The following is a 13,907-nucleotide window of genomic DNA, read 5'->3' on the forward strand; positions in this document are numbered from 1 at the left end:
CCCCCCCCCACCGGAGAATATCGTAAGCAGCAGTGAATAACCAACAACCTATAATCAAGATTATATACATGTTAATTGGAACAATATTTTTAAAAAAGTAAGTTTTGTTAAATTTTGTTTTAATATTGCAGACAGGAGAAAAACGTTCCTAACATCCAGTGTTTTCTGTAAAAATCAAAATTCTAACATTATTTTTTTATGTATTCAAATAAATTTTAGATATTTCTTTCTGCTCTAGATATGGAAGCTTGCATGGATCAGTGTTAGGTGTAGAAGCTGTTCTAGCCAATGGAGAGGTATTTTTTCTGTTTTAAATGTTTAAAAATTTTTTCGGAGATTTATTATTTGAGTAACATATCAAATTCAAATATAGCAAAAAAAAATTTGCTGAAAAGTAATTATCTTCTGGTTATTTCTACTATCATCATTGCTTTTGTTATAGTAATTATTATTGCCATTGCTATTTTTTGCAATAGCTTTTAGCTATTGCTATAGTTATCATTATTACTATCATGTTTTCTATCATTATTATTAATAATAATAATATATGTTTATGTATATGAATAGGTTAAAGTTATTAAAATCGAGGTACTGAAATCAAATTGTATATTTATATAATTGTAGGTTATAGATTGTTTGACTACCCTTAAGAAGGATAATACTGGGTATGATCTAAAGCAGTTGTTTATTGGTTCGGAGGGAACTCTGGGCTTCATTACAAAGGTTATAATTAATCCACGGCAAATGAAAGGCAAGGAATTCCGTCTTTGCCACAAACTCTGATATTCTAATTCATTTATCTTTGAAACACGAGGCCGTAGATTCTAGTTTTTTCAAATAGAAAATTTGAGTTTGAAGCAAAGACTCCACTCATTTCATGCTATATTGAAATCTAGCCAATTCTACTTGAAGAGGTGAAGAGAAGAACAAAAAAGTTTTTAAATTTCTAATCTTCCACCAAAAAAAAGAGGATCCAAAAATTAGAGTGTGTGACAAGAATTCAGTCTTGAAATTTTCGCCTTTGGCAGGTGGGGTTTTTTTTACATAAAAAGTCATATTTAAAAAATGACACATAGCAAAAATTACACAGTCTTTATAAAATCGCATAGTGAAATTGATCAATGCTCTCTGTAATCTGTATGATGGAAGGTACAGGGTGTCCAAATAAACATGGGAATTCAGTGACGAATTGGATATCGTCTTTGTTATGAATTAGCATTATATATTATAATACCTTATTTCAAAAGCCATCTGTAAAGATGTGTCTACGATGAAGACGGACAAGTTTGTATACTGCAATGTTCTTGTTTTACTAAATATCAGACGAAACTCTTACAGATTACAGCTTTCTCAGTAGAAATCAAAGAAATATTTATAAAGACGATATCAAATTCGTCACTGAATTCTCATGTTTATTGGGACACCCTGTACCTTTTCAGAGTTCGATTATAAATTAAGGCGGGGGGAGGGCTGTCAGTGGCATGGTCTTAAACTGGGATTTTGTATTCTTGCATAATTAGAAATCAGAAAAAACTCGCAGCTGTTTCTAATCATATTTGCTCCAAAATAAGATAAAATAAATTGTTATATTTGGCCTGAAGAGTTGATCATTTTTAGATGGAATTCAAGGGCATTTTACTTTAACGCGGGTTTTTCTGCAAAAAACTACGTGTACGCAATTTTATCGCCTTTTGAGATGAAAATGTGCGATTATTTTCACGTAGATCGGGTGGTTATTTTTCTTAGTTGTACCATGGGACATTACCGCCTTTTGTTGTACCGCCTTTTGACCAACATTACCGACCTATGATTCCCCCAACAGAGGGAGGTTAGGTTACTTAACCCCCTTTGGACAGTTATATAAAATAACCACCCGTTCTGCGAAGTTTTCGGGAAAAATTCGCGCATTTTCATCTCAAAAGAATGGTAAAATTGTGTACAACTACTTTTTCGTATACAAAATTTATCTTGGAAACCCATGGTAAAGTAAAATTCCCTTAACTTCCTAATAAAGTAGTTGTAAATAATTATAACCTCCCTTTGTTGAGATAATCATAGATCGATAATGTTGGTTAAAAGATCGAAAAATTACTAATTAGTTTGACGAAATTCGATCACCTTTAGAAGTTAACTTAATTAATTTTGCTAAACAAAAATTATTATATTTTAGGTTGCCATCTCTTGTCCCACTCGACCAAAATCAATCAATCTTGCTTTACTAGGTTAGTCAGCATCGTTAATTGCCTAAATATACATATATTATTTGCAGCGCTCCCCTTTCCATACCACCAAACACTGTAGATTACTAGCTGAAGTGCCCGGCGTTGCCAGTAGAATTTTAGAAAAACTTCAGAAAAAATTTGCAATAAAACAAATTAGAATTTTTAATTTTTTTAGCCGGTATGTTACCTCCGGGGTACTCAAGGGTTCCCTAAAAAATCAGCCAATTTTTTTAAGCTATTATTATATAGATTGCACGATATATCTTCCCTTAGTTTAAATGGGAAACATAAAGAAATTGAGTTTTTGTCACAAACTCCAATTTGTAAATCCTTATCACAGTGATCCAGAGGTTTGCAAGCTTTGAAGCACATTTTTAATTTTGTTTCAAATTTATCTTAAAACTAAAGCTGAAAACAAGTATTTTAGTTTAGTTATAAAAATTGCATGTCTTTGACTTCAAAACGCAAACGTGAGTTATTGCAGTAAAATCAAAGCCCAATGCATTACGACACTTCACAATCGGCCCAGTCTTGAAAATGTATGCATTTTTTATAGTTTTCTGGATATCTCTGCTATATCTTTGCAACCCGATGTTGGATTGTCCTAACTATGAGTTCTGTTGGATCAATTATAAGTTAAACCTTAAAAAATAATCAAAGGTTTACACTTTTTTAAAGTTATTATTTTTATGAATTGGGTAAAGGTTTACAACATCAGGTTTTAAAGATTTAGGGATTAGAAAATTTGACTTAATACACATATTTGTCTATCAGCCCAGCTACCCTAACTCGAAAAAAAAGGGTGGAGCCGACTTAAAGCTACCCATGATATGTAATCAATTTCAAAACAGCATGCTTGATAAGTTTGCTTTTATTCCATTCTGCATAGTTTTTACCGTTTTTCAGAACTTTTGATCAAATCGTTTTGATATTTCGTTTTGATATTTCGTTCTGCTATTTTGTTTTGGTATTTCGTTTTGATATTTCGTTCTGATATGTCCTTTTAATATTTCCTTTTGATATTTCGTATTGATATTTCGTTTTGATATTTCGTTTTGATATTTCGTTTTGGTATTTCGTTTTGATAAAATTGTTTTGATATTTCGTTTTGATAAAATCGTTTTGATATTTCGTTTTGATATTTCGTTTTGATCAAATAGTTTTGATATTTCGTTTTTAAAAAAAAGTTTTGATATTTCGTCTTGATATTTCGTTTTGAGAAAATAGTTTTCATATTCTTTTTTTAGAAAATAGTTTTCATATTTCTTTTTGAAAAAGATGGTTTTGATATTTCGTTTAAAAAAAATTTTTTTTTGGTTAATAACCAAATTTGATAGTACAGCAAAATTATCAAAAATACAATTTTGAAATGCCATGTAAAGAGGAGTTTTAAAGTCACACACCTTAAATATCTAAAAACGAAACCTCATAACAAAGCGCATCTCTGGTCACACTTGAGTAAATTTCGTTTAATAGGAAAAGGTATTGAGTCGATGCCACGAACTCACATTTTCAAATTCCCATTCCCAATGTCTTTGCAACCTAACGGTGAAAACCTTTTATATTTTTTAATTTAGAATATATTCAATATAAAATCAATCATAGTCTCAAATATCTACGATCCACGAAATTGAGTTGCAAAGATATATTGTGTCACGGGTCATTAAATAATTCTAATGATGATTTTATACTCATTTCTCTCTCTTAATCTAGCTTGACAATAATCCCCTAATTCCTTTCAAAATGTCGTCTTCACCCCTAATAAACATTTTTATCCACTAAATCACTTATTCTCTTATAGTTTTATATACACGAATTTTATTCTATCTGTATCTTTATACTAAGCTCCAATATTTTGCTTATTAATTTCCAATACAGTGGTTCCCAAAAAGCATCTATTCCTTTAACCAACCTTCCCTATTACACCAACTCCCAATTTACCCAACCTTCTTATCATCCTAACATTCATTGAATCCCAATCCCAACTTCCTCTTCAGTTGATAGCCATTTCAATTCCCAATCTATTTTAATTACTCCCTGTCTAAATCATTCCGACTTCCTAATCCTCATCTTAATCCCAAATCTTCCAATCCCAAGTCTTCCACAGTCGATTTTAATCCCAATTCCCAACCTATTTTGCCTGTCCCAAACTGGTTCTTCAAACTATACCACTGAATGCAGACCCATCAAGTTTCAAATCATCATAATTTTAGAGTTTTAGGTCGTCTTTACCGTCTGCCGTGTGGAGCGGGAGGGGGGTTAGGTGAGTTAGGTATCTCTTCCGATGGCAATCTGAAGATTCCATTTTTGGGGTCTTTTCAGATTTTCTTCTCATTCTTAAAATAAAAATATATTTAATTTCAATTAAATACTTGGTTAATTTCAGCTGTTCCATCTTTTGAGGGCGTGATAACTGTGTTTAAGAACGCCAAGTGTAGCTTAGGAGAAATATTATCATCTTGTGAGTTTATGGACACTGCAGCCATGGAATGTGTGACAGGTCAGCTAAAAAGTCAATCGGTTAGTCGGGTAGCCAGTTTGTCAGTTTGTCAGTTTATCAGTTTTGCAGTTTGTCAGTTTTGCAGTTTGTCAGTTTGTCAGTTTGTCAGTTTGTCAGTTTGTCAGTTTGTCAATTTATCAGTTTGTCAGTTTTGCAGTTTGTCAGTTTGTCAGTTTGTCAGTTTGTCAGTTTGTCAGATTGTCAGTTTGTCAGTTTGTCAATTTATCAGTTTGTCAGTTTTGCAGTTTGTCAGTTTGTCAGTTTGTCAGTTTGTCAGTTTGTCAGTTTGTCAATTTATCAGTTTGTCAGTTTGTCAGTTTGTCAGTTTGTCAGTTTGTCAGTTTGTCAGTTTGTCAGATTGTCAGGTCAGTTTTTAGTTCATTCGGTTGCAAGTTTTTCAGTTTGTCAGTAAGTCAGTTTGTTAGTTGACCAGTTTGGGATTTTGTCAGTAAGACAGTTAGTCAGTTAGTCAGTTAGTCGGTTAGACAGTTATTCAGTTTGTCAGTTATTCAGTTAGTCAGTTAGTCAGTTAGTCAGTTAGTCAGTTTGCATTATTCATTAGTTTTTATGTCCGTTATTCCCCTATCCAGTTGTTAAGTTGGTCAATTAGACAGCCCACCATTTTACATCATTTTACAAAAATAGTATAACACATGTTATTACTAAAATGTTGTTTAGTTAATTGATTAGTTAATTAATCAACCTGTCAGCTAGTCAAACTGTAAATTATTCGTGTATTCAGATAATTTTTTATTTTTGATGTACAGTTTTATCAGCCAATTAGGATTTTATATAAAAATAAATAAAAATAAATAAACAACAAACTAACATAGTACAACTTCATTGAGATTTTATTTAGTCTTTTTTTATTTAGTCAATAGGCAGTTAGCCAATTAGTAAATTAGTTAATTAGTTAATTAAGGAGTTAGGTAAACTAAGATGTAGAAAAAGAGAAAACAAATCTTCATAAAAATTCCATTTTCTGCACAAAAATATATTTGTATCTAAATATAAATAAGTTATGGTTAATCTACTAAGGATCTACTGAGGATTGCCACAAGGCATTAAACATCATGAATAAGATACTAAAATACATTAAAATGTTTTAATTTGAAGCTGATTCTTTAAATACAGGGTGTCCCAATAAACATGGGAATTCAGTGACGAATTTGATATCGTCTTTTTAAATATTTCTTTGATTTAGTATAGTGATACCTACTGCGAAAGCTGTAATCTGTAAGAGTTTCGTCTGCTATGTTCACATTTTGTTTGTTTATGTTTTGACTGCATACGACCATCTTAGAGCAAGCTTATTATTATAAACCAGAAATATGATCATAGTTAAATTTCGATTTACGCACTTTAATTTTGTTGACGCGGTAATATTTAATTATTTCAATCTCAGTCGGTTCCGATACAACATATAACTGCTATTTATTTTGTAATTGGCAATACTGACCCAAAAAGGTAAAAAATAAAATCGGAAAGTTTTTTCCCCTTGCAACAGATGGTCTTGTCAGATTAGTTTTTAGGTTTCTGAATTTTTTTTTTTCAGAACCACCCCAAGATAGTTTTTGACGGTGCTAAGGATCCGGATCCGTTGGATCCACAAGTTTTTGGCTTCCTGGATCCGGACCCGCAACAAAATGCATTGGATTCTAAGCACTCGTTTTTGGACTACTTGCAATTTCTGTAACATAAATTGGTTTGAGTGCAAAATGAATATTAGTTTATTACGTGATAAATAGCTCTTTAAAGGTGAAAAATATAATTTCAGGGAAATTGATGCATTATATTATTAGAAAAATAAAATTATAATTTTTTCAAATAATTTTTTCATATCTAAATATTCATATATTTGTACATCTATAAATTCATATATTTATGTATTGTTAGAGACAAGCGGGAGCAACTCTAATCATGATGAGGAGAAACTAAACCAGTTCTTAGGTAAACAAACAAGTAAACAAATCAGAAAACCTGGTTTTTGATGAACTGTTAGTAAACAAATAAAAAACTCGTTTTTTTAAAAAACAAATCTGAAGCCAGTTTTTAACTAGTATAACAAGTAAACAAATCAAATCCTAGTTTCTAACTAGATTTAGAATAACAATAAACAAATCAGAAAACTAGTTCCTAGCTAGAACAATAAGTAAACAAATTTAAAAACCAGTTCCTAGCTAGAATAACAATTAAACAAATTATAAAACTAGTTTCTAGCTAGAATAAAAATTAAACAAATTATAAAAACTAGTTCCTAGCTAAACAAGTAAACAAATCAGAAAACTATTTTCTAGCATGAGCAACATGTAAACAAATCAGAAAACCGGTTTCTAACTATAACAACAAGTTAACAAATCAATAAGCTAGTTGTTAGCTAGGATAACAAGTAAACAAATCAAAACCCCAGTTTTTATCAGTGAATTTATCATATTTGATAGATTTTTATATTGATGTTCCATGTTCCCTTATATTTAGAGAACATGCTGGGAACAGGAACAGTAACAGATGGAACAGTGGCAGTTGTTCCATCCAAGCAGAGGGATATCTGGCAGCTTAGGTTCAAGAATCTTCCATAATTTAAACGTTTTTATCCTTAAAAAATTAAGCTCCTTGATTAGTTGTGATGAATTTAGTTCCACAGTTGAGAGATTGTTATTATAATTTGAGGATAATAATGTTTTTTCTAAGAGTGTTACTTCAATTGTTAACTACCTATAATTAGGAGATTTTTGTAAATTTATTAAATAAGTTGTCGCCATTCCATCGTCTTTGCAATCAGTGAAAATGATTGAGAATTTTCTTTTGATTAAATTAGTGGATAATAATGTTACCATATATTATCCATTTTTCAATTTTTATGAGCATTCATAAACCTTCCCTGGGGTCATGTTAATTGCCACAAAAAGTTTGGTCCCTATCAGGTTAGCAGTATGGACGTTTATTGGATACAAACAGACAGAAGAGCAAAATTTATATATAGACTGTAGATTGAGTAGCAGAATCCCTACTAATAGATGGCTATTGCTACATGTATGATACATTATAGGGAAAGAGTACCAGAATCCCTACTATTAGATGGATATTGCTTCAAGTATGATATATTACAGGGAAAGAGTACCAGAATCCCTACTATTAGATGGATATTGCTACAAGTATGATATATTGTAGGGATAGAGTTGCAGAATCCCTACTATTAGATGGAAATTGCTACAAGTATGATATATTATAGGGAAAGAGTAGCAGAATCCCTACTATTAGATGGATATTGCTATAAGAATGATAAATTGTAGGGATAGAGTTGCAGAATCCCTACTACCAGATGGATATTGCTACAAGTATGATATATTGTAGGGAAAGAGTAGCAGAATCCCTACTTTTAGATGGATATTGCTACAAGTATGATATATCCCTACCCCTCTCTGTATTCTACAATGCTGTGCTTGATATGCGCAAAAGACTGGGTAAGTTCATGTTTTATTAATACATATGTTTTGCAACTTGAGAGCAAGCCTCCAGAATGGATCAACCTCGTGATTATGCGCTCTTATTCAGCAATTACACACTTTAGAATCATGAAAAGAATCCTAAAAATGTTCTTTATATAATCCTAATATTTGAGAATGATAAATGTATAATTTTGATTCATAACTTAATGCATAAAGTGTGTTATTTGGCGGTCTGGGTTCTCCAACCTGGTGAGGCTTTCAGAGCTCTTTCCTGATATTCCTGATTACTTAATTCTGAAATTGATTATCTAAAAATTGATTTACTGAATGATTGATTGATTAAGGGGATAAAATGATCCGATGCCTGGGTTACGGTCATGTTGGGGATGGCAATCTTCACCTCAATGTTACTACAAAGGAGTACTCTAAGGTGCCAATTGGGTAGACTAGATGTCATATTAGTTTTAACAATAATGAATTCTCCTTCTTTTTCTCTCGGAGAAATGATTATTTTTAATAGTGGTTTATTTGTAGAAGTGACTTGCGGATTTATGCTGCAGAGATAGTAATGAACATTGTCAGAATTGAGCACTGTTTAAGGGTACCGGTGTGGACCGAAAATGCATATCTGTAAACGGAAGTTTAAACTACGTTGAAAGTTCCTTTAAATTCATAATTTCTATCGTCACAAATATCTTCTTTCGGGGATTTATTTATAAGATAATGATTTTTAAAGTAAAAGGGGGTGTATGGACAGGAATTAAAAAATGGACTTAAACTTTCTGTTCATTAATTTTCCCAAAAAGTTTTATGAAAAGGAATAAATTAGGTTTCTTGGGAACTTCTTAATAACTAATGCACACAGAAACCATATCCTTAGCAGATTATGCACAAGTTATTAATTGCCTCTGAATAAAATCAAATATTTTATTTTAAAAAACATACCATTTACAGTGATAACCAGAAAACTGTACTATAGGAAGACGTATATCTTTACAGTAAGTTATTAAATCGCTTATTAAGTGAAATGGGTCGACTTACATTGCACAATTGCTTGGCATCATGCTCATCGGACTGTTTAAAGTTATACCTTAGGTTTAAAAGTCGACTTCCTATTCCAGAGTGTTCTGGTTTTCACTGTATATAACTTGTCTTAAATCCTAAAAGTTAGCATTAATATTTTAACTTTGAAGTGTCCTTTGGCCTTGCAAATTCGCTTTTAATTTTTTGTTGTCGTTGGCATGGATGTTTTTAAGAGTCACAGTGCTAGTTTGACTAAATTCTGACAGATTTTCGCGCCAGAACTTTGTATTTCTTACTTAGAGTCTCAAAACCAAGCTAAGAGCATTCCCGTTGTTCTCCAAAGTTTCCCAATCAAAATTTAAAGTAAATTGGTCAAGGGGTTTCTGAGTTATGATCGGACATCCAAACAAACAAACAGAGATTACTACTTTGCTTTATATTTATAAATGTTTAGGAGGTTCATGATTTGATAGAACCCTTTCTCTACGAATGGACTGCTAACTACAGGTGGAATATGTAATTTATTAATTATAAAAAGAAATCATCAATTAGATCAGATTTTTATATTCTATTTAAATTACAATAGTATTTATTAAAGATAAAGAAGTGATTTAACAGACTAAAGATAAAGGAGTAATTTAACAGACTAAAGATCAAGGAGTAATTTAAAAGACTAAAGATAAAGGAGTAATTTATAGACTAAAGATAAAGGAGTAATTTAAGAGACTAAAGATAAAGGAGTAATTTAGCAGACTAAAGATCAAGGAGTAATTTAACAGACTGAAGATCAGTAAGTAATTTGACTGACTAAAGATCAGCAAGTAATTTGACTTACTAAAGATCAAGGAGTACTTTGACAGGCTAAAGATAAAAGAGTTGTTTAACAGACTGAAGATCAAGGAGTAATTTAACAGACTGAAGATAAAGGAGAAATTTTACAGACTAAACATCAAGGAGTAATTTAATAGACTAAAGATCAAGGAGTAATTTAACAGACTGAAGATGAAGAATGATTTAACAGACTAAATATAAAGGAGTAATTTACAGACTAAAGATCAAGGAGTAATTTAACAGACTAAAGATAAAGGAGTAATTTAACAGACTAAAGATAAAGGAGTAATTTAACAGACTAAAGATCAAGGAGTAATTTACAGACTAAAGATCAAGGAGTAATTTAATAGACTAAAGATAAAGGAGTAATTTAACAGAATAAAGATCAAGGAGTGATTTGAAATGAAACTAATAATGTGTAAAAAACTATATTTAGTAAAATTGATTGCTTGGGATAGGACTCTGGACTACTTGCCTTACATAAAGTTACAATAATGTTATTCTTTACAATTCCAGTTGTCCTCAATCCTCTTATGTTAGAGAAAGAGTTCTTCTAATTTTTCTTTATTCTTCTTTAAAAACGCGTAAGATATTGTCGTTTTTCTAGGTTTAAAAGTGTTTAATTGTGATAACTTCTTTATGTTTTCCTGTAGTTGAAATGTAAATAATGATTGAAAATAATCAGTTTTCAAATTAAAAACATTGATATCCAATTGATACTTGAGCAGGCAAAGCTTTTAAAGGTACTGTTGTGAACTTGGCAAAGTTGGCATTGGCAAATTTTCATGGAGGGTTACTTATAGTTACGCTTACATTCCCTTTAATTGTAAAATTTTAGGAAATTTTTTTAATTTAGGTAAGAGCTAAAGTGACGTTAGTATAATTTCAGAATAAATATTATCTTGCCTGATTCACATTTAAAATTGATTATTTTTAATTGTGGTTCTTTTAATAGTGACCTGCGGACTCATGCAGCAGAGACAATAAGGCAATTGACAAAACTTTACATTTTATTTTTCAAGATAGAAAAACGATGATATCTTTATGATTACTGATCAGATAAAGCTGTAAAGGGTACAGTTGTGAATCAGGCATGCAGCTCTGGGATTCGAAATGTTCTATAATCATAATGATATTAACAGTATTTTTGTTTAGAGGAAGTATCTCTGCTGAGCATGGTTTAGGGTTTAAGAAGAGAAACTATATAGGCATAGATAATTAATAATACAAATAGAACACTAGATGTCGTCTTTCAACAATTAATGGTTCACAATAACCCTGAGGCAGACGTTCAAAGCAGTTACGCTCATGCTGCATGGAATTACAAGACAGATAGAGAGCCTGTTCTACTCCGACTGCGCGTAACTCTTTTGGGTTTCTGCCTCTGGGTTATTGTGAACGAATAACCCCTAAATCTTGAAAAGACGACTATCAGTTTCCTATTTGTTATTTTAATTAATCTATATATAATAGGATTCTCTAAATCTCAGCCTGCTATACAACTCATGAAAAACATCAAACAGGAAACAATATTTTTTAGAAATTTAAGGTGCTTCGTGCCTTCTCTCTTGTCACATGTTTTGTTTGTACTTGATGGAAGACGATTTGAATTGGATGCATGAGCTTTTATCAGATATCCATACTTTCAAGGGACATTTTTTATAATTGTTGTAAGGATTATACTTGTATAAATAAGATTTACAAAGACTATCACAATTTCTTTAAAAAGACGACATGTCTCTCATAGAAATTATTCTCTTAATTTGAAAATATTGATTTTGTTAGGTTATGGATCCCAGATGTATTCTGAACCCCTACAAGGTTCTTCCAGATTGATAAAATATAAATTAATAAGTTTATTATTTGTTAATATGTACAGGGTAAAATATAAAGTAAATGGTTTACGCATTTTTAAGAGAAAGAAAAAATGGTTATTTGATTTACTCATAGGCTCTCTCTGTCTTGTAACCCTATGCCGACTTCGCAAAACTCCTCTAGGCTTCTGCCTCAGGGTTATTGTGAACGAGTTTCATCCAAATTTTGAAAAGACTACATATATTGTCCTATCGGCTATTTTACTTAATCTATATTAATCTATACTATAAACAATAAGACAAATAATTTAAACTTCACTTTAAACTAAAAACAATGAGAAATAGTATTGCTAGAAGAGCGGGGGAAGCCAGGCGGCCATAAGCCACAACATTATTACTTTCCATGCCGCATATTAGCTTTTTTGTCTTCCGGCGGCCATGAGCATTATTCGAAAGATGTGATACGTTTAAGAAATTTTAGAAGTTTATTATAGACTAGCTGAAGTGCCCGGCGTTGTCCGTGAAAAAAAAAATTTTAGGCTATTCGGTCCAGCCGTTTGTGACGAGTAATCAATTCCTCTATGGTGTTATGTCTTGTGTTCAGAGATCACAACTATTGAATAGAAAAATACATGGTTAAACTAGATACAAATAGTTAAACTACTTCTCTATTACAGTTTAGGCTTGCATTTTAAGGGAGTGACCGGCTGTAAGGTAGTTGAACTGTGTATGCAGTGTTGTGGAAAACTTCTTTCGGACTCATTTGAGACATATTAAACTTTTGAAACATCTGTAAATCCTGAGTTTGAGCGCAAATTCGACGTTCAAAACTCTCACTTTGGGGGTGGATACGTTTTCCGAATTAGTTTTTTTTATTATTAAATAATTAACAAAATTTGGCCCCGTTCAGATTAGCTGTTATATATATACTATGCTTTTAGGGCGCTTCGCGCCCATCTTCTATTTCAATTTTGAATATGTTCTCATTGTAACATTGAAAAACAAAGAAAAAAAAAATTTCGCGGATTTTATAAAAACAAATTGCGGATTTTAAATATTTTAAAATTTTTTACAAAATAAAAAACGCGTAAACACAAATTTTTGAAATTTTGACCATTCATAAACCTTCTCTGGGGTTCTGTCGTTTTGACGTTTATTGGATACAAACAAACAGACACCCAACCAAATTTATCTATAGATATAGAGAAAGTGAAGACGACTTTTCTATTTAATTACAAGCTATAAGTGAAAAAAAGTGTTAATTAACAACTTTTCTTTGTTTTCATGTTTATGTGTATTGATGCTGTTTAAAAACTTGATAGTCAAAAGTCGTCTTCATTGAATTAATATAAAGAGTCGTATATGATGTCCAATAGTTGATTATTCACAAAGAGTTAATACAAAATGCACTTTTCTGAATACGGTATTCCTTATATATAATTATACAGGGATATAAAACATTAAAACATTTGTGTTGTTATTTGATAAATTGGAATTTGGACAATTACATCTTGGAATATCGCTGTTTCAAAAAGATTTCATTTATCTATAAAGAAAACTGAATCTTTTTATCGTAGCAGAAAAGGGGAAGTAGTTATGTGAATTTTGTAGTTATGTAAAATTTAAAAAATTCCTTATTTGCATTGTTAAAACTATATGCACTTCTACGGGTTAACCCTAAATAAGCCATACATGGAAAGAATTCATCAAATGTTGTATTCTTCACTTTCTGATGCAGATATTTAGTTTTTTAATTAAATGATTATATGGAGCTCTTAAAACTGTTCCCGCATATTTATGGCTATTAATTTATTTTCGCATACTGAGATTTACGTCAAATAGTATAAAACCCATTGAAAAATTGTCAAAACGACATTTGATAAATTCTTTCGATTTAGGGTTTAACTGAAATACAATGAGGTTTTTAGTGCACATCGCGCCTTTTTTCCTGTAAATAATTTTAGCTTTTAACTCTTGCTCTGAAAGTCGGCCATTTTTAATAAATTTTCAAATTTTGGTGGATTTTTCTTTTCTTCTATATGTTTCCAGGATTTTTTTCTCCAAATTT

At 31.2% G+C, this 13,907-nt stretch overlaps 1 protein-coding gene across 1 annotated transcript in view; it reads left to right on the forward strand.

The window, feature by feature from the left end:
* LOC111697499 (D-2-hydroxyglutarate dehydrogenase, mitochondrial) overlaps positions 1-11,927 on the forward strand; it is a gene marked incomplete at its 5' end in the record, with an annotated part of 16,257 nt that extends 4,330 nt beyond the window's left edge. The window contains 13 exon segments of the mRNA XM_023467525.1: positions 239-296; positions 625-723; positions 2,171-2,222; positions 4,609-4,742; positions 5,337-5,359; positions 6,602-6,672; positions 7,201-7,282; positions 8,077-8,186; positions 8,516-8,601; positions 9,649-9,701; positions 11,181-11,233; positions 11,499-11,548; positions 11,811-11,927. Of these exon segments, the coding sequence (XP_023323293.1) occupies positions 239-296; positions 625-723; positions 2,171-2,222; positions 4,609-4,742; positions 5,337-5,359; positions 6,602-6,672; positions 7,201-7,282; positions 8,077-8,186; positions 8,516-8,601; positions 9,649-9,701; positions 11,181-11,233; positions 11,499-11,548; positions 11,811-11,861 (922 nt within the window).
* Between the last annotated feature and the right edge of the window lie 1,980 nt (positions 11,928-13,907).

The sequence above is a fragment of the Eurytemora carolleeae genome, unplaced genomic scaffold (assembly GCF_000591075.1).
Source record: "Eurytemora carolleeae unplaced genomic scaffold, Eaff_2.0 scaffold240, whole genome shotgun sequence".
In the NCBI taxonomy this organism is placed as follows: Eukaryota; Metazoa; Arthropoda; class Copepoda; order Calanoida; family Temoridae; genus Eurytemora; species Eurytemora carolleeae.